At 41.8% G+C, this 25,550-nt stretch overlaps 1 protein-coding gene across 7 annotated transcripts in view; it reads right to left on the reverse strand.

Moving 5' to 3' along the window:
- Positions 1 to 25,550, reverse strand: part of RUSC2 (RUN and SH3 domain containing 2) — a 397,633-nt gene that overhangs the window by 94,311 nt on the left and 277,772 nt on the right. For 5 of the 7 annotated variants that reach the window (XM_078674652.1, XM_078674651.1, XM_078674654.1 and 2 more), the window contains exons 3-4: positions 17,580 to 18,389; positions 15,114 to 15,317 (exon numbers count right to left, since the gene is read on the reverse strand). In XM_078674652.1, coding sequence (XP_078530778.1) covers positions 15,114 to 15,317; positions 17,580 to 18,389 — 1,014 coding nt within the window. The remainder of the gene's footprint in view (positions 1 to 15,113; positions 15,318 to 17,579; positions 18,390 to 25,550) is intronic. The other 2 variants (XM_078674657.1, XM_078674656.1) reach the window with 1 other exon arrangement.

A 25,550-nucleotide genomic window follows, 5' to 3' on the forward strand; every position in this document is an offset into this window, starting at 1 on the left:
AACACGGGCTAGAGATAAGGCATCAAAAATCAATAGAGAAACCACTTTACTTTCCAAAAGGAAAGAGGTAACTAGACATGGACCATCTTTTGTTACAACATATTGTATACAAAAAGATAAGATTAGACAAGCTTTAAGCAGAAATTGGGCCTTGCTAAAAGGTGTGCCGGGTTTGGCAAGGGAGTTGGATGACAAACCTAGACTAATTTTAAAAAAATGCCCAACAATTAGAGACAGGATTTCCACCAATTATATTCGTCCAATGATTGTACCAACACAAGACTGGCTTCCACCACAGCCTAAAGGCTTTTATGTCTGTGGTGTTTGCATAATATGTGCATAATATGTGCACATGGCATGAGTAAAAATAAAACTTTCAAATACAATGGGAATAGACAATTCCGGATCAATGAATTCATAAATTGCAATAGTATAGGAGTTGTTTATGCCATTGTATGCAGTTGTATGAAAGTATACATAGGGAGTACTAAGAGGCCCCTTAAAACTAGGATACAAGAACACAGGCGGGCGATTATTAATGATGATGTAAAATCCCCACTGTATGTACACATGGATAAGGAACATGGTTCTAATAAAAAAATTTAATTTCATGGAATACAGAAAGTTTCTTAACATGTGAGAGGTGGGGTCTGGGAATTACGAATCCGTCAGACCGAAGCACGATGGATAATCAAATGTAGAACCATGAAACAAGGTTTGAAGATTGATTCTGAGTTACATCACTTTTTGGCATAATCTGATATAATTATTGGAATTATTGGAATAAAATGAATCATATAAACAGCTGAAGTGTATGTAAAATTCAAGAAAATGAACCAGAATATGTATTTTGTTCTGTACACATACTGGGATAAACATTCAGGCAACCTGTTGTATATACTATATATACCAGATTATTTTTTCAAACTAGGTAGTACCTATCTTTTGACCCGCTAATATTTACTGGGCAGGATTACCTATTTATTTTATTAAGATCAATCTATTTGAATACAACTCATTTCATTGGATATAGTGGTACATTAGCGTTTTATTGTTCAACATTCACATGTTCTTCTATACTTTTTTTGGAATCTGGAATTAGCGTTTTATTGTTCAACATTCACATGTTCTTCTATACTTTTTTTGGAATCTGGTATACACAAATGGTAGTAAGACTATGGCCTAATAGATCGTAATATTTGGAAATATTGTTTTTGACTAAACTCTTAGACGGGCCATAATGAAAGCTGGTGCCGGGTCTAGGGGAAAAGTTGTGCGCTGAACGGAAGTTGCCGGTTATCAAACCGGATATTATTCGTGTAATTTCGGCTTGTTGATAAAGCGAACACACGCACGTATACCGGATGGTATTCTTAGGTCGGACCGGATTGGAAGCTGTCATCGGATTATAAGCTGAGTGGTGCGCTGGAACGGAAGTTGCCTTGCATAGACCGGACATAATAGAGGTACCGGACCAAGGTGGAAACTGGTAGTGTTATACAGGTGTGTCTGATTTACATTTTGCCCGGGAAGTTTAGCGGATTGGGATTGGATACTGGGCTCCTTATAGCAAGTGGGAGTCTTCTGATGCTTGCTATCGGGATTTATCGAACCCGGGCGGCGGGAGAGCAACATGAGGCTTCGAATGCGCTGGTAAGTAGATAGAAATAGGAGGAACCCTGTAAGTTAGACAGTTTTTTAGTTAGATGGCACTAATAGTGCGACGTACTTGTCCGTTTTTTCACTTTTGTAGATATTTCTTGGTGAAATGAAGTAATGAGATCGGAATTGAGGAGAAACTAATTATCCATTTTCTAGAAACCTGATTTTGGGTGAGTGATTATCAGGGTCATAATTATCCCATATAGTAGGAGTTCTACAGATGCAAGACTCCTCATGTTTTAATGCACGATGAGTTTAAATCATTGTCTGTTCACTTCATAACAGGTGTGACATTTTTGAGACGGTGATTTGAAGATTCAAAATTTAGAAATAAGGGACAGATCGAGTGGTGATTCCTATTGGCTGAGTGGCCCAAAGGTATTTTTTATCGATGTGGTTATAATATTTGGCAACAACGATGTAATTAACAATTAGAATATAATAGTATGGCACGGTTTACAGCAGCAGATATGGAAACAATGGGTTCAAAATAAAAGACAGCGAGGAATGACTTAAATAAGGGGTTTCATAAATGGAAATCTCCTAGTAATGTTATCATAGTTACTAAGATTGAGGAACATGTTGGATTCTGATTGACTGGTTCCCCCTGTCTATTGTTTAATCTAAGTATGGTATCACATTTGTAGATCATTGAAGGAACGTGACTCATGTTGGGAGTATCCTTGATCCAAGGCATAGAAATATTGCAGATATGGAAGAGTTGTAATAATAATTTTCAAGGTGAGCATGACTATTGTTAATCTTTATTGAACTTAATAAAAAAGGACAGCAGTGAATGTCTTATCAGTTAACATCCAAATTCTCTATCAGTGTTAAATTCCGAACAGGTTGCCCTCTCTATCCCAGTATGTTCAATCTCATGTAAATTAAACAAATGAACAGATGTTTTTATATGTGTAAACAGTTCCTGCGGATTCTCTTAGCAGTATAAGAAAATACTATAAGAAGGTTTTTTTGTCTAAAAATATTATTCCATTGGCACCAGGTTGGAATCAATCAATCAATCAATCACAGCACTTGTATAGCGCGCTACTCACCCGGAAGGGTCTCAAGGCGCTTGGGGGGGGGGGGGGGTCGTCGCTACTGCTCGAACAGCCAGGTCTTGAGTTGTCTCCTGAAGGCGAGGTGGTCCTGGGTCAGCCGGAGGTGGATGGGGAGGGAGTTCCATGTTTTGGCCGCCAGGTAGGAGAAGGATCTGCCTCCGGCGGTGGCTCTTCGGATGTGTGGTACGGCGGCGAGGGCGAGGCTAGCGGAACGTAGCTGGCGGGTGGGCGTGTGGAAGGTCAGGCGGTCGTTGAGGTACTTGGGGCCCAGGTTGTGGAGAGACTTGTGTGCGTGGGTGAGGAGTCTGAATGTGATCCTCTTGTTGACGGGGAGCCAGTGCAGGTTCCTCAGGTGGCTGGAGATGTGGCTGCGTCGAGGGATGTTCAGGATGAGTCGGGCGGAGGCGTTCTGGATTCATTGTAGTCTTTTCTGTAGCTTGGCTGTGGTTCCGGCGTAGAGGGTGTTTCCGTAGTCCAGCCGGCTGGTGACAAGGGCCTGGGTGACCGTCTTCCTGGTTTCGATCGGGATCCATCGGAAGATCTTGCGGAGCATGCGGAGGGTGTGAAAGCATGAGGAGGAGACGGCGTTGACTTGTCTGGTCATCGAGAGGGAGGAGTCCAGGATGAAGCCCAGGTTGCGTGCGTGGTCTGTCGGCTTGAGAGCGGCAATGGGCTGTACTAATAAAATGTAATATAATTACTTGATCTTTTTACAGAAAGAACGTCAAGATTGGTCATTTGACTTATGCATATGTATTTTGTGTTTATATTTGCAGCCCTGATGACGTCCTACCTTTAGGACGAAACGCGTCGGCTGCTGACAATACAAAGAAAGTCATTTGGAACACAAGAATTACATTGTTTCCGTAATTGTAGCATTGCTTGATTATTGATTTATTTGTGTGTCAATTGTGATTAAACGATTGTATTTTTTTTGAGAAAACTTAGCACTCCCAGCTCATTCTTTGAGTATTCATATGGTTAGTTTGGGGTTGGACGATGCCCTAGTAGCTGGTAGACGTGCACCTTAAAAATACTTACTGATAATTACCCTTTTGAGTGCACCCAAGTACACCCCACGTCGTCCCGCTAGTTTTTTGTAAAAAGATTGCTAGTAACCTCGCAAGCCCTTGCTGAAATGATGGAGCAATCGGATCCAACCACGCCGAGGTTATGCAAATCCTTAACACTGCCATAGCAATAAAAATGAATTCATACCCGAATCTTTGAGTGCTAGGATCTGAGGCCCCTAATAGGATAACTTCATTAGACAGGATTATATCTCTATTTAATACGGCGGAAAGGAATTTCTCAATCTCATGTTTTAAAAAGGTTAATCCGTCACAAGTAGAAAAAATATGTCCACAGTCGGCATTGAATATCTTACATCTAGGGCAGCATGTCCCTTTACCACACCCCCATTTGGCAATTTTATCAGGAGTGTAGTATAAGAAAAAGCAAGTTTTGTAAAACTGAGCTTGGAGTTTTGTGGACATAAGACATGTTTGAGACATTGAATAGGCATTGTTAAATTCATCCAAAATTATACCTATTTTCCCCTGCCACTTCTGAGCGGTTTTCTCCAGATCATGTGGAAACATCATATTTACAAGGGAGTATATCCCCCCAATGGTGTTTTTTTTACTTTAAATTAATGTTTCCACTAGTGCAACTTTCTCAGACGGGGCCCCACCCCCACCCTTCGTGACAGATAATCTCGGATTTGGAGGTATTTAAAAAAATCCCGCCTGTCCACCTGGAAGTTTTCCCTTAGTTCTTCAAAAGATTGAAACCCGACGGGGGAGAAGAGACACCCAATATGCGTTATTCCTGCTGCGTCCCATTTATTCATGCAGTTATCTCTAAAAATCTCTGGCAGATCAGGGTTATCCCTTAGGGGGGTGGTATAATATGATACTAGCCCAATACCCAGCATTTTTCTCATAGCTTTCCATGTTTTAAATCCACTGAATAACGTCTTAATCTTCACTTTTTTATGGTAGCTGTCGTGCAGATGTCGCCATAAATATGCGGTGCTTTTACTTCCTAAAATTAGCTGAAAGATGGAAGGCTGACTGCCCCCTGGGATCATGTCATCCCTATTATTCTGTAATAGTTCCCGACTGTAAAGCAGTACAGAAGCCCAATAATATGCTTTAAGATTTGGGAGGGCTAAACCTCCTCTTTCTTTTGTAAGGGTCAGAAATGTATAAGCCCGCTGGGGTTGCGCGTATGTCCAGATGAAACTGGAAAAGGTATGTTCCATAGATTTAAAACATTGATCGGAGAATTCTAAACATATGGCTCTAAATAAGTAAAGAATTTTAGGGAAGAAGTCCATTTTCAGGGCGTTAATCCTACCAATTAAAGAAAGATGTAAATTATCTAGCCGGCAGAGTTCCTTTTGCATAGCATCCAACATTGGCTTCACATTTAGTTTTACCAAACTCTCAAGTTTAGTTTAGATGTAATGCAGATGCCCAGGTAAGTTGCCTTATCTACCACTAGCGGATCGCACATCTCAATTTTCTTATTCAGCACAATCTGTGTTTTCCCCTGGTTGAGTGCATATCCCGATACCATTCCAAATGTTATTGCCTCCCTTGTGATAGCAGTCATAGCTAAATTCGGGTCTGCTGTCACAATTGCTATGTCGTCGGAATAAGCCAAGGTTTTGGTTGTGTGTTCCTGTGACAAAATCGGTTCTATCTCTCTGTTCCTTTCCAGTCTGCGAATAAAAGGATCAAGATATTTCGCAAAGAGTAGGGGGGAGCAAGGGCAACCCTGCCGGTCTCCTCGAGATATAATCAACTCTTTAGTAAGGCTGCCATTTACCATTAGCATAGCCCTGGGGTTAACATATAATTTTTGTAATGCCTGGATAAACCCCATTTGAATACCAACCCTGGACATGGCAGTCCACAAAAATTGCCAGGAGACCCTATCGAAGGCCTTCTCGGCCTCACGGAGAGCCAGCGCCATAGGGTCTCCTGCAACTTCCGAGTGGTCGAATAGGGTAATCACGCTTTGGATACGATTAACCGTTTATCTCCCTGGCACAAAGCTGTGCTGGTATTTGGCTATTACTTTGTGAATGATAGGGGCAATTCGGTTCGCCAGGAGTTTCGAGAAAATTTTGGAATCTGTATTAATGAGAGTGATGGGGCGGTATGAGTCTAGCTGTTCTGGAGGTTTATTTTTTTTAGGGGAAATTACTATCTTTGCCTTGGACTAGGAGTTTGGGGGCTGCCCCCCCCCCTTTGAAAATGTAAATAAATAAATCAAGTAAGATACCTTTAATCTGGTCTAAAAAAACTAAATAGAATTCCGATGGTATATTATCTAAACCGGTTGCTTTTCCTTTCGGTAAATTTTTGTAGTATTAGTATTTGAAATTTGCCATCCACCTATAAGCCCATGTGTATAGCACATGTGTTTTATCGCCTTAAACACTTTGGGTTTCCGGCCATTGTACCGCCAGTCGTCCTTACTGGACCAGTCGCTGGGGAGGTTAATATTAAAGTCCCCGCAAATCAGTAAAGGTAGAGGCCAATGTGAAAGTTCGTTAGAGATATCTTTAAAAACAGACGGGTCATCGCTATTGCTCCCATGTACAGCACAAATCGTTATCTTTTGCCCCTGTCCTTCCTGACACTCTGTGAATGCCCAGCGGCCAAAGTTATCATCTTTGCAGCGGATAAAAGTATATTCTGGGCCCTTGGCTAAAATAGCAACCCCCGGTACCCGAGCCCCTTGTGACGTCGCACAAACCAATTTATAGCCCAATGTTTTTAAAAGGTGTGTTTGAGAACCCTCTATATGGGTTTCCTGTAAACAGACAACATTAGCACCCATAGTACGTAATCCTATTGCAACATTTTGCCACTTCCTGACATCATTTAGGTCACAATTATTTTAAGGGTAACACCCTTGGTGCCCCCATCCTTTAATCTCAAGTTTCCCGAATGTTTGCTCCGGCTTTTGCAAGGACCCTTCGTCGTGCCATCACCTGATATTTTCAGCATACCAGTTTACCATGCTCCTGTTACTCTTACTTTTCCTTTTACTGATGACCAGTCCGACCTTCCACCCTTCCCCCACCCCCCACCATTATTGGAGGTTACCTGGCCGGCACCGGGCCAGGGGAGAGACATCCGTCATGCAATACCCCAGTGAGTCCGCTGAGACACCCCCCTTATGTAGTAACTACTTAAGAAACACCAAAAGAACCCAAACCAAACACCAATAGAAAGCCAGACATCCAGCACCACATAATTCGCAATATTTACACGCTGGCCTCGAAAAATGTTTCTTTTTAATGTTTATTTTGGTAAAGATTTTAATCTAATTGTGTAAAATGTTCAAGTGGATTTTACTTTGAGGAACATTTTTCATAACCATGGGTATCTAGGGCCAGATGTAGGAGCCCAAATACCGGTCGGTAACGTCCGACTTCGGCCGTTACCGACCGGTATTTACGATTTGGGATGTAGGGGCCAATTTTACCGATTCGGTAAATTTACCGATTCGGTAAAATACCGAATCGGTATTTTTACCGATTCGGTAACTTCCAGATGTAGGTGGGACTCTTCTGAGTACCAAAGGCCTTTCAGATTCGGTATTTTACCACCCAATCCAATTGGGAGTTAAAATACCGAATCCAGGTGTGCATGCACATGTGTGCATGCACACCTATGCCATGTAACAGACAGACATGCCCTTAGGGCATGTCTGTGTGCCACATGGCACACATGCCTGTATTTTGGGTGCTAGAGGGTGTCAAAGTGACACCCCCTGCACCCTTGCAGGAATCGGTATTTACCGATTCGGTAATTACCGAATCGGTATTTCCCATTGATTCCTATGGGCTTCACAGCCCATAGGAATCAATAGGAAATACCGATTCGGTATTTACCGAATCGGTAAATACCGAATATTAACGAATCGGTATTTCAATTTCTAAAAATACCTACATCTCCCACCTTCATATTTACCGATTCATAGATACCGAATCGGTAAAATTCGGTATTTATGAATCGGTATATACGAATTACCTACATCTAGCCCCTAATGTTTATGTTCGGGCTGATTCATGTCATTAGAGTTATGAAAATGGGTCATGTGCAATAAGGGAACGGTTCAATAAGGGAACTGTGCAATTTTAATCTTATATTTTGGTGGAAGATGGACTCCAAGGGGAATTATGTATAACAAGGGAAATGATCAAATGGATTTGCATTAGGACTGATCTCCCACATATACTAAAGTACTAAGGACTCTGAGGTTACCTGTTGGACAAATATACAGTCGCAAATGCCATAAGAATGAGTTTCTGAATCAAGTGGGGGAGATGATTTGAAGGTATTTGTTATTATTATATGTAATGATTTTTATTAATCAAACATTAATAAACATTCATTCATTGTGTGGCATTCCCCAAGATGTTTGTCTTCTGTTGCTGAACTTGATTTTGTTGGCAATAAGACTCTGTGCACCAGACCTCTGCTAACTAATGGTAAAGTGCGTGTGCTCTTCTTTTCAAACATGGTAAAATTGGCTTACATCTAATTGGCACATTTAATTTACTTATATGATCCTAGTATATGGTTCTACATTTACACAGGAGCAGTACATTAAATGGTATTAGTGGACTTCAGAACACATTGTGCCACCCTCTCGAGTAGCCCTTTAAAACATGTCTCAGGCCTGCCACTACAGCATAGATGTGCAATTTTAAACTGCCATTTGGACCAGGCAAAATTTTCCCAGCCCAAACCTTCCTTTTTAATACTTATAAATCTCTCCTAAGGTAGCTCTTAAAGACCCATAGGGAAAGGTGCATGGTATTGAAGTTTTATGCCATTTATAATTAATGTTTTACATGTACGGGGAGTGAAAAGCCTTCAAAGTCATTTGCCCCCGTGATAAGGCTGGCGCTCTCATAGGTTAACACTGTTACATTTAATAAGTTCTAAATTCAATTTGGGAATAGCTAGAGAAATTGGTCAAGGACTTGTGTTATTGGTAATTTTAAATCTAACTTGGGGGTAAAGTTGGTTTTATATTTTATGAAGACACTTTTAGAAAGTTGTATTTTTCTGCTAAAAGCAAACAGCCTTTTTGCCAGAGTCCAACTGTCACCTGACTGCTGATTGCTCCCCTGTGGTGAGCTGTGTATTGCTCCCAGACAGTGGGCAAGGGGCTCTAGGTGTCGGGAGGGAGTTTTACTCCTTGACAAGCTGCCCTGCCCAGCCCCTTGCTGAGCTTCAAAAGATGCCTACCCGGAAGCTCACACCTAGACCTGCCTCCCTTTTGTCTATCTAGACAGGCTGCCTCCAGACCTAGTGGGGGAGGGGCGCTACCCAGGACTGGTTTAGAGGTTGGACAAAGTATTGTAGTCTCCCCCACAACCACAGGCTGGCCCTGGTCATAAACGTTGTGTTCCTACAACTCTCTTCGAACCTCTACTGGACTTGTGGAGAATCAGAAGGACTGCTCTGCTTTCTGAAGAACCTGAAGGAAGCCAGGGCCTGCTTGCCTTGAACCCAGGACCCCAAAAGTAACTCACTATATGAGCTACAGGGATAAAACAAGCTTCTCTCTCTACAGCTGACCAGTTTCAACTGGGCCTGCTCTGAACCTTGCTGATGGCCTATGTTGTAGTGAGTACTAAACCCCACGTGGTACGCCCCAGGTACTATAACCTTGGATGGTCTCAGAGTTTACTTCTCCTTTCCTAAACTGCAAGAGCTGGGACTTAAAATCCTTTGCCAACTTTTCCCTAAAGAACTGCTAAGAGACCAGGACAGCCGTTGAATCACTGGTCATATCCAACTTGCCACTTTGCCCCAGTAAAGGAGATGTGGCTTCCAGAAAAACGTTTAAGTCCGAATGTAGAGGGCTTCACCAAAACCAATCTTGAGCTGAAGACAACCAACTACAAGGCCTTCCTAGGAATGGTCTCTGGACTTCCCTCGCTCTGAGCATTTCCACCTTTGTAGACGACTGCACCAGGACTCCGCTCTTCAGCAGCCTGCCTTCATCCAACCCCACTTTGGCTCTAGCTTGTAATGGACGACTCGTTGACAAAGACTTTTCCTCTATAAACGCTTCTAAGCCAGAAGATAAACTTTCCACCAGGACAAACCTGGTCCCTTTATCCTACCTGCAATCAATTGCTGGTGGCCTTAACTTTTGACTTTGACCTGATCTAGCACAGTCCGATACCCGTGCATGGCACATTGTCCTTTTTAGCACTAACTCTAATTAAAAGTTTCAAAATATCATCTCTCCTATTTATTGGATTTTTGTTGTTTTAGTGTAATTTTATTTATTAGATACTTTTGTGTTGTATTTTCACTTTCTTGCTCTTTGAGCACTGCATAAATATGGTACACGTTGCCTCCAAGCTAAACCGGAATGCACAGTGCCAAGCTACCAGAGTCTAAGCACAGGTTAATTTTGTGACTTTTTGTGGTTCAACCTGGCAAGATTGTGGTTGTTGCCCAAGAAGGGCTTCCGCTCCCCTCAACTAATACTCTAATTTGTTGCAGTGTCAGATTTAAAAAGCGTATACAGGTGGAACAAGAATCTTGGAATGACCTATTTTCTACCTGCTTATGGCATATATGTTTTGTTAGCTCTCAACATGCCAGTAGTGTTTTTCTATTACGTTTCAAAAAGCCCTATTTTTCATTAATGAATTTTAATTTATTGCTATTCCATTAAAATTTTAGAGTGTCTGACATCCAATGTAACCAACGAAGGGCCAGTTGTACCAAACATTCTTTCCTTGTTGTTTAGAAAAACGCATCTTTGAGGAAAATGGGGTACATAAAAAAGACTACTTTATTGAAAAACAATCACAGGCATGCTGGTCTGCTGACCCCAGCAGGGTACAATTCCTGGGAATTGCAGTGTTACGTAGTTTTTGACCTACCTCATTAATATGCACGAGGGTGGTCGAATTGTGACCCAGTACGATTCCGTATTTCTCGATCATACCTATGAGCACATAGGTGGGTTTACAAAATACCACTGGATTAACTAAATGTTGGTGTGTAAATTACAATCACTTTTAGCTAACAAAATATTCGTACATCTGGCCCAACGTCCTTAATACTTGAAGAGACTTGGACAGAAACTTTGAAGTATTTTCTAAGAGAGTTGTTATTGATAACTTGTATGTTTTGGTTCTGAATTACTTTCCAATAGGGTTCCCAATTATGAGAGTATCATTTCATTAATGCTTATGTAGAAACTGAGGAAATTTAGCTGTCATGTACCAAGAGTTTGTAATGCCTGAGTGCCATTTGAATTAATTTATAAAATCGTTCCAAAATATATTTCCTATTCATCAGAGCTGCATCAATTAATGTATTCCTGAGTCTGTAGGTAAAATGACACATGGGTTCACTATATGCATCAAAATATTAAAGCGCTAAACCTACCTTAAAGTGTACCTAGAAAGAAATAGGGCTTTAGAGGTAGGCAACTGCAGAGAAACAAGAGGCCATCTGAAGAATGTATTGGCTCATAGAGGTGTGACAGGTGTGCACCAAATTGCCAAAAAAAGCAGCTAGTATAGTTGTTGTTGCAGGTTTCAGTAGTATACTCCCTACATTTCGCAATAAAAGCATTTCAATGTTGACTGCATAAACCTAACTGTACAACACAAAGTTCTGGACTCGTCATAATCGTATGTTAGTAGGACTGTAAGCAAAGAGATAGAGATTGGAAGCAAGGAGCCAAAGTGTGCAAGACAGAGGGTCAAGATATTGAAGTGATAAGCAATTAAGTTAACACCGCACACTTAAAAACTCTCAGTTAGTTGAGGCATGCCAGCAAAGAAGCATGGATCAAATGGCTAGCGAGCAAACAAGACTTATTGTGGGCGGCAGGCTCATGAGCAAGGAAGCAAGTGTTGTTAGCAATGGAGAAGAGATGGCCACGGAAGATAGATGGAAGCAGAAGTCAAGTCATTAGTGCAGAAGGCCAAGCTAATCTGTCTAAGGACTGGGCTAATTAGTGTAAAGACAATGTTCATGTGTGAGACCATTTTTAGTGAGAAGGGTTCTTCACGGTACGATCTACCATATTAAAGACAGGGTTGAACAGGTAATGTGTTAAGTAAGCAACCTCATAGTGTAGAAGACCATCACCTTGAGAAATTTCATCCGTGAGATTTGTCACGGTGGGGAAAGTCAAGTCCATGCCCGAGATGCCTGCACTTACAGAAACTGGGCAACACTCCTCAGTGAGAATGACAATCTTCTCCAAGACGAGGAAACTGTAGTGTGCTGCTCAATGTCATCAGGGTGAGGGCCAAGGTCATTCAATAAAAGATGTAGCTCTTCAGTAAGATGCCTGAACTTAGAAGAGCAAACTCATCAACTAGGTGACCAAGCTTGAGCATTAGAAGAAACAGGTCCTCAGTCATGTGGGTGACATCATTCATTAGAAAACAAATTCATCAGTGCCACAACCTAGCCGGTTCATTTAAGGAAAAAGTGAGATGGCAAGATCAATCACTGAAATAACAATCTCATCAGTGAGCTGACTGATCTCATTCTTTAGAAGAAAAGGAATATCCGTGAGATGTCCAAAATTATTCATTAGAAGCAAAAGCTCATTGGTGGGATCGCAGAGCGCACAAATGGGAGAACATACCTAGAAATTAATTGACCTACTCATTCTTTAAGTCTTAAGTCAGCTATGTTCATTCACCAGGAGAAGAAACAGATCTGTCGAAAACACTCATGGGAGGGATTGCCCGGTTCGGTCATTTGAAAAACATGCTCCTCAGTGAGATGACTTAGCTCAATGTTTAGAAGAATACGTTCAGTTATGCGCAGAGTGCCTCAATCATTTAAAGAAAAGATTGTTCGTGAAATAGCCTAGATCATTCATTAAAAGAGCAAACTGGGTGTGCACAGTTCAGTCATGCTTAGTCAGGGAGAACAACCTCATCAACAAAATGGATTTGTCCATTTATTAGAAACTGAAGATTCTCAGAACTTGCGAATTCAACAGATCAACAAGCGAAGTGGTCAGGTGGCTTATTTCAGTTATCGGCAGACACGTTCATCAGTATAACGACCTCATTCAATCATTAAAGTATCATGGTCATCAATGAGATGCCTAACTCATTACAAGAAGAAACTTGTTAATAGGATGCCTAGCTCATCAATGATGGAATCTCCCCTATTCATAAGCAAAAACACATGATGGAGATCCCAAATCTCAGACTTTAGCAAAGGCCATCCTTATTCATGAGAACAAGCTCCTGTGTGACATGTGATGAAAAGACTTCACCAACATGATGATCTGGAAATATGATCATCGGAGAGAAGGGCAATGGCACCCTGAGGAGGATGGACACTATCTAGAACATTAACACTCTACGTTCCAAGGACACGATTGGCTAATCAAAACCTTTACTTTTGCAATAAAATGCTGATTTGATTTTTATTAATGTTTTCTATATGGTTTCATAACTTATGGTTTAACTTGTACTCTTTAGCATTCACACACATGTTATTTATTTTTGCAAGTACATCCAATGAAAGAAAAATTCCACCAATGATACACTAAATCAGAATCAGCATTTTACGGAAAATAAAGTGCTAAAAAAAAGTTGTGAATCGGTCCCTTATTTCTACCTCGACAATTACGATTAATATGGTTAAAGTCATTTTACTTTCTCTTGGTTTGTAACTTATCAAGCAATAATATGTAGACTTGGCTTTTCTCCGCTGTGAAACATTTAAAGGTGTTAGTAAAATGTAGTTGGCCAAAAATTGTCGACTATTAATTGGGTGCCCCTGGAACTTAAACAATGGCCCACTTGAAAAAATATTTCAAGCCCTGAAACATGCACAAAAATTACGTTAATGCCCAGGATCTCAATATCCAAATCAGCCAAAATTGGACCACTTAGAAACTATCTTAATGCACTATATAAACAGGTGAATATTCATGGTGTTCCACAAATTAATAATACAAAAGACGATTTCCAAGCCCAGGTTCACGTTGAAGATGGGAAAAATAATGGGTGAGCCAATCAAGTAGCTCAAATTGATTGCCCAGAGGTACATTAAGAAAGGCCACCTAATTATGTCCATAATTGAACCAACTCTGCTCATTGAAGAGATGGGGAAGATGAGTAAGAAGACCATCGTCATCGAAGCATGACCCGGATTATCAGTAAGACGAGATATCGCGGGTAAGCTTTAACAAGATTCAATTCATAGTGTTTTGGCAGATTGACTCAGCTAGCCGGGTGCGGTCTGCATTGTCTTTAAGCAGGCAAATATTGTCAGGCAGAAGGTCCAGCCCTTAAATGAAAAGGTAATGCTAATTTATTTGAAGGGTGAGATCATAGTAAGATGCTACACCTTATTAATGAAAGTGATAAATTAATCAGAACCAAAGCTGTGATCATCGTCAGAGACATGACTCACACATGAGTGAAACAGATACATTGCAGTATAGGAAGGCAAGATCACTGAAAAGATGGATAAGTCCATTAAAAGACAAGGTAATCAAGTGGAAAGGTAAGATTAAGAGTGAGCTGGCCAAGCTTACTGGGTGGTGTTATTAGCTAGTCATATTCATCTTCTCAGAGAGTGGTCATGCTGGTTTAGAGGACAGGCAAATTGTTGTAAATATAAGGGGATATGTTCTGCTATTATGGAAGGAGAAATGGAACATGCAGCTTCTGGAACCAAGTTCAACTTTTGTGTCCTCTTAATGGGCGGCCCGTTAATTCTGATGAGCCCATTAACAAGAATTAGCGGCCCAACAAAATTATAAGCAGGCAAGGTCTATGGTTGGCACACCAAGGAAAAACATATGGGAATCAGCACAGCAAATCTGATTCTTGCAGGTTATTTTCCAATTGATTTACTTACTGTTATTTTCCTATATCAAAAAATACCAGGACCATTGGCAATGTGACTTCTATCTGAGGAGATAGGGCTTGTCAATGAGGAGATGGGACTTGTTCATGAGTGGATGGCACTCATTAGGTAAGCGATCTGTTGCCTATGAGACGAGCCTGGCAGAGATGCTAGCAGGCAACATAAATGGGTGGCTTTTAGGCATGCAAATAGTATTTATTAACATAGTCATGGGATGTTATCATTATTGTGCATAGGTACATATTGTTAGCATGAGGTGTAATATCCCTGGCATAAGGTATGTCTTGAAAAATCCCAGAGGGAGCATTAGCAGCCATTTAATAGCACTAGAAGCTAGGGGGAGCACAGGCCCAAGAGCAAGCAGGCATGTAGGAATGCTTGGAAGCAAATGCAGGTTAGAAAGAAGGCAGGGAGCGCACAAGCCAACAGACACGCATAAGTTGTAAGGCAGAAAGTATTTGCCCACCGTTCAGCCGGGAGTGAATGTTAGCGGCTTGGATGCTGCCGGGGAAGTCAAAGATAAGGCTCCTCTTGTTTCCTCTAGGCTCCTGCTGCTGTTTCCTGTCCAGACTGCCCGCCAACCCTGCTAACCCCGAGACACGCTCCAGCCCCAGAGGGTTCCTCCGCCTGTACTCCCGCCATTTTAAGGCCTGCGGTGAAAGGTGGTTGGCTAGCAAATTTCAAGACAGGACAGATATCAGACAGTTGCACATGAAGAGAGGGAACACAGGAAGAGACAGAGAAAGAGAGAGAAAGGATTAATTAATGCTTAGACAGATGCACAGAGTAGAGTTAAACACATTGGAATCATTCCAATTACACCAAGTACTGTGACACTGCTTGAGAAATACTGTTTCTTGGATGCTGTGTTATTATACATATTCCTAGTCCTGTTGTTGGTACCCATTGGTGGATGCCACGGCCGAAGGCAGGGGTAGACATGTCAATGTGTCGCTTTGTGAGTCGACAAAACCACATGTTTGTGAGCTAGCTTTTAAGTACCTGTGGTGCCCCACAGGTGTGTAAAATTAACCATAATGTTGTGCCTTCATCAAACCACATGGGATTTTATTCTCAATTTGTGATCCACGCCAACACTGCCTATTCCAGTTCTTATTTCCCAGCATTCATTGATCCGCAGGATCAAACGTCAGTGGCACAAGCATAAGTCTTCACTACTTCATTCTTTTCTTCACTGTTATATTTCTTATAATCAGTATCTCAAAAGGGCTAAGGAAGGTCACTTTCTTTTATGAAACATAATTCCTTTAACTTTTATCGTGTGTTTTACATGTATGTTTTATACATCAAATGTACTAATCACTCCCACTCCTTTCGGTCCTTCTCTTTCCTATAATGTTACTGCAAAGGACTACTTTTTACGTCTTCTAAAATGACTTGATTATTCTTTCATCTCTGCTATTTATTTCTTCTCTCTCTTCCTCCAATGTTGTCCTCCTTTCCCTGTTGAGTAACTGTCATCAATAAAAAAAATCTGATTTTGCCTCATTCTTTGAATTTGTTATCTCATGGCCTGGGTTAACCCTGATTATTTTTGTCTACTTAAGCTTGTTTTGCTTCTTTTATTACTGCTTTTTTTAATATTTCAATATCTTCGGGTATCTTTTCTACTTTATTCCAATCAGACACTCTTTCCTTTAGTAAAAAACAAAAAAAACGTATTTGGGGCCTCACTTCTCTCTAATTACCAGCCTGTTTCCTTGCTACCCTGTTTATTTATTATTCTGTAAATCTTTGTCTATGTTCATCTAGCTTACTTTCTTTCAGAGTACAACGTACTCCCCCAGTCTTAACCTGGTTTCCACCCAGGCCATTCTACAGTTACAGCATTACTTGCAGTATCTAATTTCATTTTTTAGTCTTGTCATCAGATATTATCTTCTACAAAGCGTCTCTTGGGTCCTTGTGCTGCTTTTGACACAATAGATTATGTTTCTGGCTTTCCTCCTATCTGGCAGCTCCATTTTATGAATCTTAGAAAGGTGAATTTTTGACTATTTTAACTTTCCACAAAAAAAATCTCTGGTCTCTTGTAGACATCATTTTCAATTGTACAATGTGAAGAGAATCCAGTCCTTTCTCAGCTATGAAATGCCGTATTCATAGTTTTCTCTGGTCTCTTTTTAGATGGCTGTTGTTGACTGTGTGGAGGTCTTCCTCAGGATGCTTTGCTTCCCTTACAATTAGTTTACTTCTCCTTTTTTCGTACTGTATTTGGTCGTGGACTTTCTGCTCAGGTTAGTCCCTATTTATTGCAAATGTGCTGGTTACCTTTGGTTTCTTATTTTTAATTTCTTTACTTGGGTATTGTTTTTAACTGTGTTGTGGGTCTTGCTCATTTTTATCTCTGTGATTTACTTCACTATTAGTGCTGCTTCTTGCTTTAGGTCTTCTGTATTGTGGGGACCAAACCTCTGGTACGACTTGCCAGTTTCAGTGAGATTCTTTCTAGGATTGACTGTGTATTAAAAAGATGCATGAAGGGTCATCCCTTTAATCTGGCCTTACCTGGTGGATGGCCCTCTCGAGTAGTTGCTTCCTTGCTTTTATTTCCCAATGTTTCTAATGATGCTCGTTTTGCTTTTAACAGTACTATCGATAAAAGCATTGTGTAAATTCTAATTAAAAATAAATAGGCTCTGGAAGAATCTCTAACCTCGTGCAATGTAAAGTCTTCATCAGTAGCGCTTGCGACTACAGATCACTTTTTGTTATTATGAGCTACATGTGCCTTTTTGTGCTGTCATACCTTTCTAGTAAATAGACTGTGTTGCACTTTATCAATGTGATATCAATATATGCTTTCTTGATTCATCATATCTAGATGAAGAACAATTATCCCCTTACACTCAAAGATATCGAGGCTTGCTACGCGTCAAAATACTGATAAATCTAGTGAGTTCAATCATACCATGTATGTGGCGTGGCACCGTGCTGTTTTCTTCGGCTTTCTTTCCACTATCTACTTCGCTGTCCCTCGCTGGTTCAGGATGGCTGCCCTGTGTGCTCATGGCTCGTCCTACTGTTGACAACACTGGGAGTGGGCTTGAACGGGGGACATACTTTGAGCCTTGTGAGTCCCGCTCTGTTGCCGCATCCCTCTTGTCGGCCACAAGAGGCATTTGTTTTTCACAGGGGCCTTCATCTTTTCTCTGTTGAGTAGTTCGCGCGGCACCAGGAAGGGTGACCCCCCTAGCAGGAGAGGCTCTTGTAGAAAGCAGGTTTGCAGACATAGGGCACGACCGGCTTCTGGGTGGGTGGAAATCTTGTGCTCTGTCAGGTGTCGGAGAGCCAGAGGAGGAGTCCATACTCTCAAAGAACGGGACATTGTTCCGCACAGGAGAGTAGCTACCCAATGGGGATGGCCGTGTGGTTTCCGGAACTGACTTTTTGGTGTTGCACTCGCCAATGGAACTAAGACCATCCGTCGATCGCTTGGACACGGTGCACAGGGTCTGTGCGGGACCTGCTCCCGCTATAGAGTAGCCCGTTGAGGTGGCCGACGTCGATGACTGTGATTCGGAGGAGTTCTGTGTGCTGGCAGCTCGGTGGCTGGAGAGACTGTAGAGCTGGGACAGGCTGGAAGCAAAGTGGCTGTGCAGAGGGTGCACTTTGGGCATCTGCTTGAAGTGGTGCTGGAACACGAAGGGCTGAATGGGCAGCGAGGTTGGACGCTGGTCCTTGGTATAGCGGAAGACGGACTTGTTGTCTGCTACAACTCCTGTGCAAAAGAAAGACAAGAAGGCAGATATGAAAAGTAGGGGTTAAAACAACACAAAACTGTATTGTGTACAGGGAGATTAACAATGCATTGGGAGCATGTCTTACTCCTGAGTGCAAAGTGGTCATGGGTTCCAATAGAGAAAACTGTAGCCTTAAAACTTGTTCATGCCTAGCATCCCATCCACTCATGTAAAATAGTTTGTTTTTGGCGCCCCAAAATCCCGTAACATTTTCTTACAATTATTGTGTATAATTTGTATATATAGCCAGCAAGGTCAAACACTGTACTCTTAGATGAGGGTGTTTCCCTCCAAACAAACAGACAAAAGGTGATATTCATTGAAGATTTTGAGTTCATCACAATAAATATATATCACAGTAGGGAAAATTGCAAGTGTGTCCAGTGCTTCAAATGAGATAGGGCTGTTGGGAGAGGAGTCCAAAACTATATGTTTCATTGATTTTTCATGCAATAATTTGAGTATATCAAAAACAAGCAAATTCTCTACGGCAGGTTGCCAAATGGTCTGAAGAGCTCGGGGAGTCTAACGGTATATATTGTCAACATGATTCTTCCAAACATTCATTGACTCCCTTAATTTCAGCTCACTAACCTAATTAACAGTTTGAAGACCACTGTCTTTAAGCTCTGGGTGTGATCTCTAATCCTGCCTTTGACAAGGAGCGGTTTCCTGTCCCTGATGGGGATCTGAGGAATGCACCATTCAAATATAAACAGGTGAGCTGGGACCAGAAACCTAAGGCAAGAGATTCCCAAAGTCACACCACCAGGGTCATGCAAACCAGACAGCCTCCTGCACTTTATTTTAGAGACAGTAACAAGTTTATTGTACTAAACAATTTGTCATTATAAATGCAAAAAATTACATAAATATAGATACGAATCCCACAATATTTTTCTTTTAAAAACCTGTATAAGAGGTTCCGGGAATTAACTAGATCTAGTATCCTGCTGAACTTAAAGATCTGGAAATGTAATTAATACACTAATAAATATTGGAAATTATGTCGCGAAACAATAGCTTATCACTTCTTTGATTGTCCTTATAGAAAGGGGAGTTTAGATATTGGTCCCATGGGGCTAAAACAATTGATTTTGGCCATGTTTCCTGCTTTGTGACCACATAACTGCACTCTTGCCTTTAAAACTAGGGTTCCACGATCATTCAAATTTGGTGTAGTGGTATATAAAAAACATTAAATCTCAGATATTTCCTTGTCTTGGCTGCCTCCAGCTGTAAGTAAAGTACTATTGCTTGATGTTTAAGGAAGAGTTGTATACGAAATCAGATGTTTTTAGCTGACTAGCCTTTCGAGATCTTTCTCACGACAATTTGAACCCCAAACTCGAAATGGCGGCAAGCGCATTCAGATCCAGGAGGTTATGTTCTCTGATCTTGCCAATGTCTTTTGGGTTAAGGTCCATGTTGTAATATTTCTTTCGTTCTAGTTCTTTGAAAATAAACCCCTTTAATGTCATATGCCCACATTGCCCGACTGCACGACCTCAACTTCATCTCCTACGCCAATGACACCCAGCTGATCCTCTCCCTCACCAAGGATCCCCACACCGCCAAAACCAACCTCCACAAAGGAATGAAGGCCGTCGCCTAATGGATGAGGAACAGCCGACTGAAGTTGAACTCAGAAAAGACGGAGGTCCTCATCCTCGGATCCACCCCCTCGGCATGGGACGACTCCTGGTGGCAGACCACACTGGGAACAGCTCCAACACCCACTGATCACGCACGCAACCTAGGGGTCATCCTCGACTCCACCCTCTCCATGACTAAGCAGGTCAACGCTGTCTCTTCCTCCTGCTTCAACACCCTCCGCATGCACTGCAAGATCTACAAGTGGATCCCCACCGAAACGAGAAGAATGGTCCCCCAGGCCCTCGTCAGCAGCAGATTGAACTACAGAAACACCCTCTATTCAGGAGCCTCGGCCAAACTCCTGAAACGGCTGCAACGCATCCAGAACGCCTCTGCACGCCTGATCTTCGACATCCCTTACTGCAGCCACCTCACACCCCACCTGAGAAACCTGCACTGGATCCCCGTCAATAAGAGGATAACCATCAAGCTCCTCACCCACGTACACAAGGTAGTCCACAAGCCCGGACCAGCGTACCTCAACAGACGACATAGATTCTACGCCTCCACCCGTCAGCTCTGCTCTGCCGACCTCACCCTCGCCACTGTCCCCCGCATCTGAAGAGTGACCGGCGGCAGATCGTTCTCCCACCTCACCGCCAAGACCTGGAACACCCTCTCCATCCACCTACGGCAGACCCAAGACCCAAGTAGCAGCATTCCTTACCCCCAGCACCTTGAGACCCTCACGGGTGAGTAGTGAGCTTTATAAATGCCATGATTGATTGATTTATTGTTGCAGCTACATGGGAGGTAGGGAGGTAGCCAATGTTTTTATGTCCAACTCTTACCTAAGTTTGCTCTGAGTAGCAGTTTAAAAAGTACCTTATATTTTGCACATATGTTTTTCCTAGCTTGGCTATTTTTTGCTGGTAAATACAGGAAATGCGTAGAGCAACAGTGGGACAAGCTTTGTTGTTAATGCTATCACTGATTGACGAACTCCTCTTACTCAGTAGAGGCTCGCAAACCTTCTTACCGACTTTGTTGATCATAGTTGATTTTTTCTTTCTGGTAAGTGGGTGCTCTGACCAACATAACTTTGTCTCCATATTAACTCCCACATATTCATATTGATCTCTGGGTTCTAACGTTTCACTGCTGATTTGCTATACTCATTGCTTGGCTTTTTTATCTAGTGTCTTTACTTTTGTTTTTGAGTTGTTGAGAGATACATTATTCTCTAGATTATATTTATTGATCATAGATAACTGGTATTGTGATCCATTTAGTGTTAATGATAGTATGACCAGATCATCAGCGTAGGCCAGAAGGTTGTGCCTTGTTTTTTTAATTTAGGTGATAAATGTTGTTTGCAATCCAAGTAATCAGGTAAGTCATCAATGTATATCGAGAACAATAAAGGGGCTAATTGGCAGTCTTGTTTTAATCCATTCTAGGATTGCATTTTGACTGATAAAGCGTTTTTATTTGTTAATTTGATTCACAACCAAGTGTCTATATAAGATGTAATAGTGAGTCTACAATTCTCCACGTTGATTGCTTGTTCCAGAGCCATGCACTATATATGTTATCAAAGGCTGTGCTGTATTCGATGAAACACAAATTTTAAAGGACAAGGGAACCAAATGTATTAGAGAGGGACATTGGGTACACGTAACTATAAGAAACAGTGGTCTCTTTCAACTATTTCTACATAAAACAATTCAGCACAGAAATATAATAACGACTGTCGTATACCTTTATAATAAAACTAAATATTTAATTGAACATCATGAAAAACTTAGAGGGAGTGGGGCAGTGTCTACAATATTTAGGAAAAGGGAAAAACTCAGGCATAAGCAAAACAGAAATAGAGTCCCCAAAACATAATCAAATATTTCTGTGCTGAATTGTTTTATGTATAAATTGTTGTATTCGATGAAGCGAGCATAGAGGGTGTTGTTTTTATAGCTTGCCTTAGTAGCTAGAATGATGAGTGCTACAATTTCGTCCACAGTTGAGCATCTGAACCAAATCCTGTTTGGGTGAAGTGCATTGGGTTTTTCTCATCCGGCCAGCGTGTTCATCTATTGAGTACTCTCTCACTTGCCTATATAAACCATCCCCTCAAAGTCTGTAGCAGGGCCGGACAGGCTGTAGCGTCACCGGGCGTTTACCCGGTGGGTCGCCAGGGTGGGGGCCGGTTTTGGTCCCCTGAGGGGCTGTTTTTGCTGTTTTTGTCACTGTGAGCCTTTGATTTTAAATTGCAAATGTCCACAAGGCTATTACCTTGGTTGTCACCCAAATATAAAGAGCTGAACAACTCTCTCCAATTCTACAGCATTTATTTACTCGAATTTTTATTGTCACCAAGTCTTACTAAGTGATAATGTCCCCCCACTGTTTACCTAAACTGCCTTCCAAAAAACTGTACTGTCCTTAACTAACAAATGAGAGAAGCGCGTGATGCTCCCATTTTATCCCATGTTCTACCATAATATCTGATCCCATTTGGTGACATGGATGGCTGCAACCCGAGGAATGGAGAACCTCACTGTAAAGCATCCACAATGTAAGTTCTTGGTCCTTGCCTAGTCTGCACAGCTCAAGATTCTCCTTATAATTGGCCCCTTCAGCCTGTTTCTAAGAAACCATTATAAGTACATGAAAGTCATACTTCGGTGGAACCTCACTTTGAATGGCAAAGACAAGAAACATCCAAGAACATCTAGGATTCAGGAAAGTGACAGAGACTTGGCTCCTCCCCATTATAGGTTTAAAGATGGCGCCCGCCCAGGAAGCAGAACCAACCTACTAACCAGGATAGGGGAAAACAAGCAATATGCACCAATATATTTCACTTCTCTGGGTCATACTCCACACTTAAGGACAGGTGCAGGATCCCAGCTCCAGAATAAGATCACCCTTCTGGTACTCAGTCAGTCACAACACTTTCTTCAACTACATTGCCATTAAAGTATATCACATGCATAATAATAACACAACAGTCAATAAATACACGCAAAATGATCCAATTACATTTTCTACATATAAAAAAATGGTCAACATGACGACATAGAAGTCAAATTGCAGATCCAAAAGATGTTGATCAAACTAATAAAACAATAAACTGAATAACAATAATTAGTCAACCAATTAATCATAAACATCCTCAGGATTAAAACGGACTAAAATACAGACTTAAAACCAGTCTCCTCATCCTGTAGAATAAAGCCTCACATGCAAATTAGCAGTACGAAGACCCCGGGCAACCGCCTATTTAAGAGATACTCCATATCTTTTTCTCACCCTCTTATAAAACCGATCAGATCACTCAACTGCGTACTTCAGGGGAGCCCAACTGCTTTAAGTACAGCATTCTCAACGTATATGGTCTAATATCAACAATCACAGAATCGCAGCTAAAAAACGTAACTGTCAGGCTGTATAAAGTGTGCTAAATAGTAGGAAGTGAGTTGTGCTTTGTGGGGATAGATTAATACATGAGCAATGCGGGAGAAAAGGAAACCAGGCGCCATGCCGTGGAAAAACTATGAGAAAGGGCAATATATCAAGGCATAATTGAATTTAAAATGATCTGTGTTGCTGATGTTCTGTAAAAGTCAAAAGAGCCTCTAATATATGCAAGCCAGGGAATGTTGGCCATATTATCCAAGGCCAGGCAGTCTTTAAGAATTAATTTTGTGATGCCTACCTCCTGGGTCTACAAAATCATAACAGCAAAGGGTCCAGCCGTAGTGTGTCCTCTAAATAGTTCAGCCCAACTTCAGCATGACAGATGTATGTAGCTGTTTTCAGCCTTTTGCAGAATTTCCAAATTAGATTATCCCCAAACGCCTGCCCCAATAAGCCTCACTGGAACACATTTGGACTTATAGAGGAGCAACACCTGTCTGACTGGCTTATGGCCCAACTTTTGGGAAAAACAAGCGCTTCCACAGTTCTGGAACATTTCTTTAATAGTTACTGCAGCTGGCCCTGGTACTCACACTTAGACAAATCTGAAAGATCAGTTAACTTACACTTAAGTTGCAAACTAGAATGTAAACCCCCTGTTGTTCCCGTTATGATTAGCTTGAAAAACATGATTTGAAGAATTGTTTCTTGATTGTTGAGTTATTCTGCATATTCCATGTCTTACTGTTGGTATCCACTGGTGGGTGCCACTGTTGAAGGCATGTGTAGACATGTCAATGTGTCACAGGGTGAGTCAACAAAACCCTGTGTTTGTGAGCTTGGTGCTATGCCTTATCATTAACATCTGCAATTTTACTCTCACTCTGTAAATTACCCAAGCTCTGACTTACTCCATTTTTTATTGCCCTTCATTCATTGTTTCGTAGGACAGAACATCAATGGCTCAAGCGTAAGTCCCAACTATTTCTTCAGCCAGTGCTTCATTTGAGCCAGTGATTTCCGGTGCTCAACACAGGCACTTAATTGTCAACACCAACACTTATGACAGTCTGCCACATGATGGGGCTGTCTGTCTAATGTAGATGTGAGCATAACATCAGTTGTGTATTAAATCAATATGAATTAAATATTACTAAAACTAGTCGTCCAAGACATTCTTATAGCTTTTTGGCATGGAATAGTCTGTCTTGTTAGACTTGTAGGAGTGTGAAAGCTAGTAGTTGTGTTGGTACTGTCATTGGCAGCACTGGCAGTGGTAGTGGGTTGTTCAAGTTGCAGTAGCCTCCTGACAAGGACCAAGGCACTTATTTTACTTCATAAGCACTGTGGTCAGCCTTTGCCTAACTTGCACACCAAGCACAATGCCTGTGACCAAACCGTATTAATTCTAATTCATGACCTTGACATTGGCCCGCACTACTATATCACCTCTGAGCAGGGACCTGATCTCAAAAAGTCCCATGTCAAGGGTCAGCATGTCATCCAGTTCTGTTTTTCTCTGTAACTCGTGTATTTATAATGAAAGATGGAAAAAGCCAAGCATACAACCATGACTGAATAAGTTGATATGGCTTGAGATGTCTCCATACCAATACATTTCAATCAATCAATCAGTCAATTTATAAAGCGCACTACACACCCGCGAGGGTCTCAAGGCGCTGGGGGGGAAGGGTGGCTGCAGCTAGTGGTCGAAGAGCCAGGTCTGGAGTAGTCTCCTGAAGGTCTGAGAGTCTCCTGTCTGTCGTAGGAAGAGAGGGAAGGAGTTCCATGTCTTGGTGGCGCGGTGGGAGAAGGACCTATCCCCGGAGGTGGTCCTGTGGATGTGTGGGACGGCGGCCAGTGAGAGGTCGGCGGAGCGGAGTCTCCTGTTGGGTACGTAGAATGATAGTCGGTTGTGGAGGTATTCTGGGCCGGTGTTGTGGAGTGCCTTGTGTGCGTGGGTCAGGAGTTTGAAGGTGATTCTTCTGTCGACGGGGAGCCAGTGCAGGTCTTTCAGGTGGGAGGTTATGTGGTCTCGGCGGGGGACGTCGAGCATTAGGCGTGCAGAGGAGTTCTGGATTCTTTGAAGTCTGCTAATGAGCTTGGACGGGGCTCCGGCGTAG

This window comes from Lissotriton helveticus, chromosome 2_1, assembly GCF_964261635.1.
Source record: "Lissotriton helveticus chromosome 2_1, aLisHel1.1, whole genome shotgun sequence".
Taxonomy (NCBI): domain Eukaryota; kingdom Metazoa; phylum Chordata; class Amphibia; order Caudata; family Salamandridae; genus Lissotriton; species Lissotriton helveticus.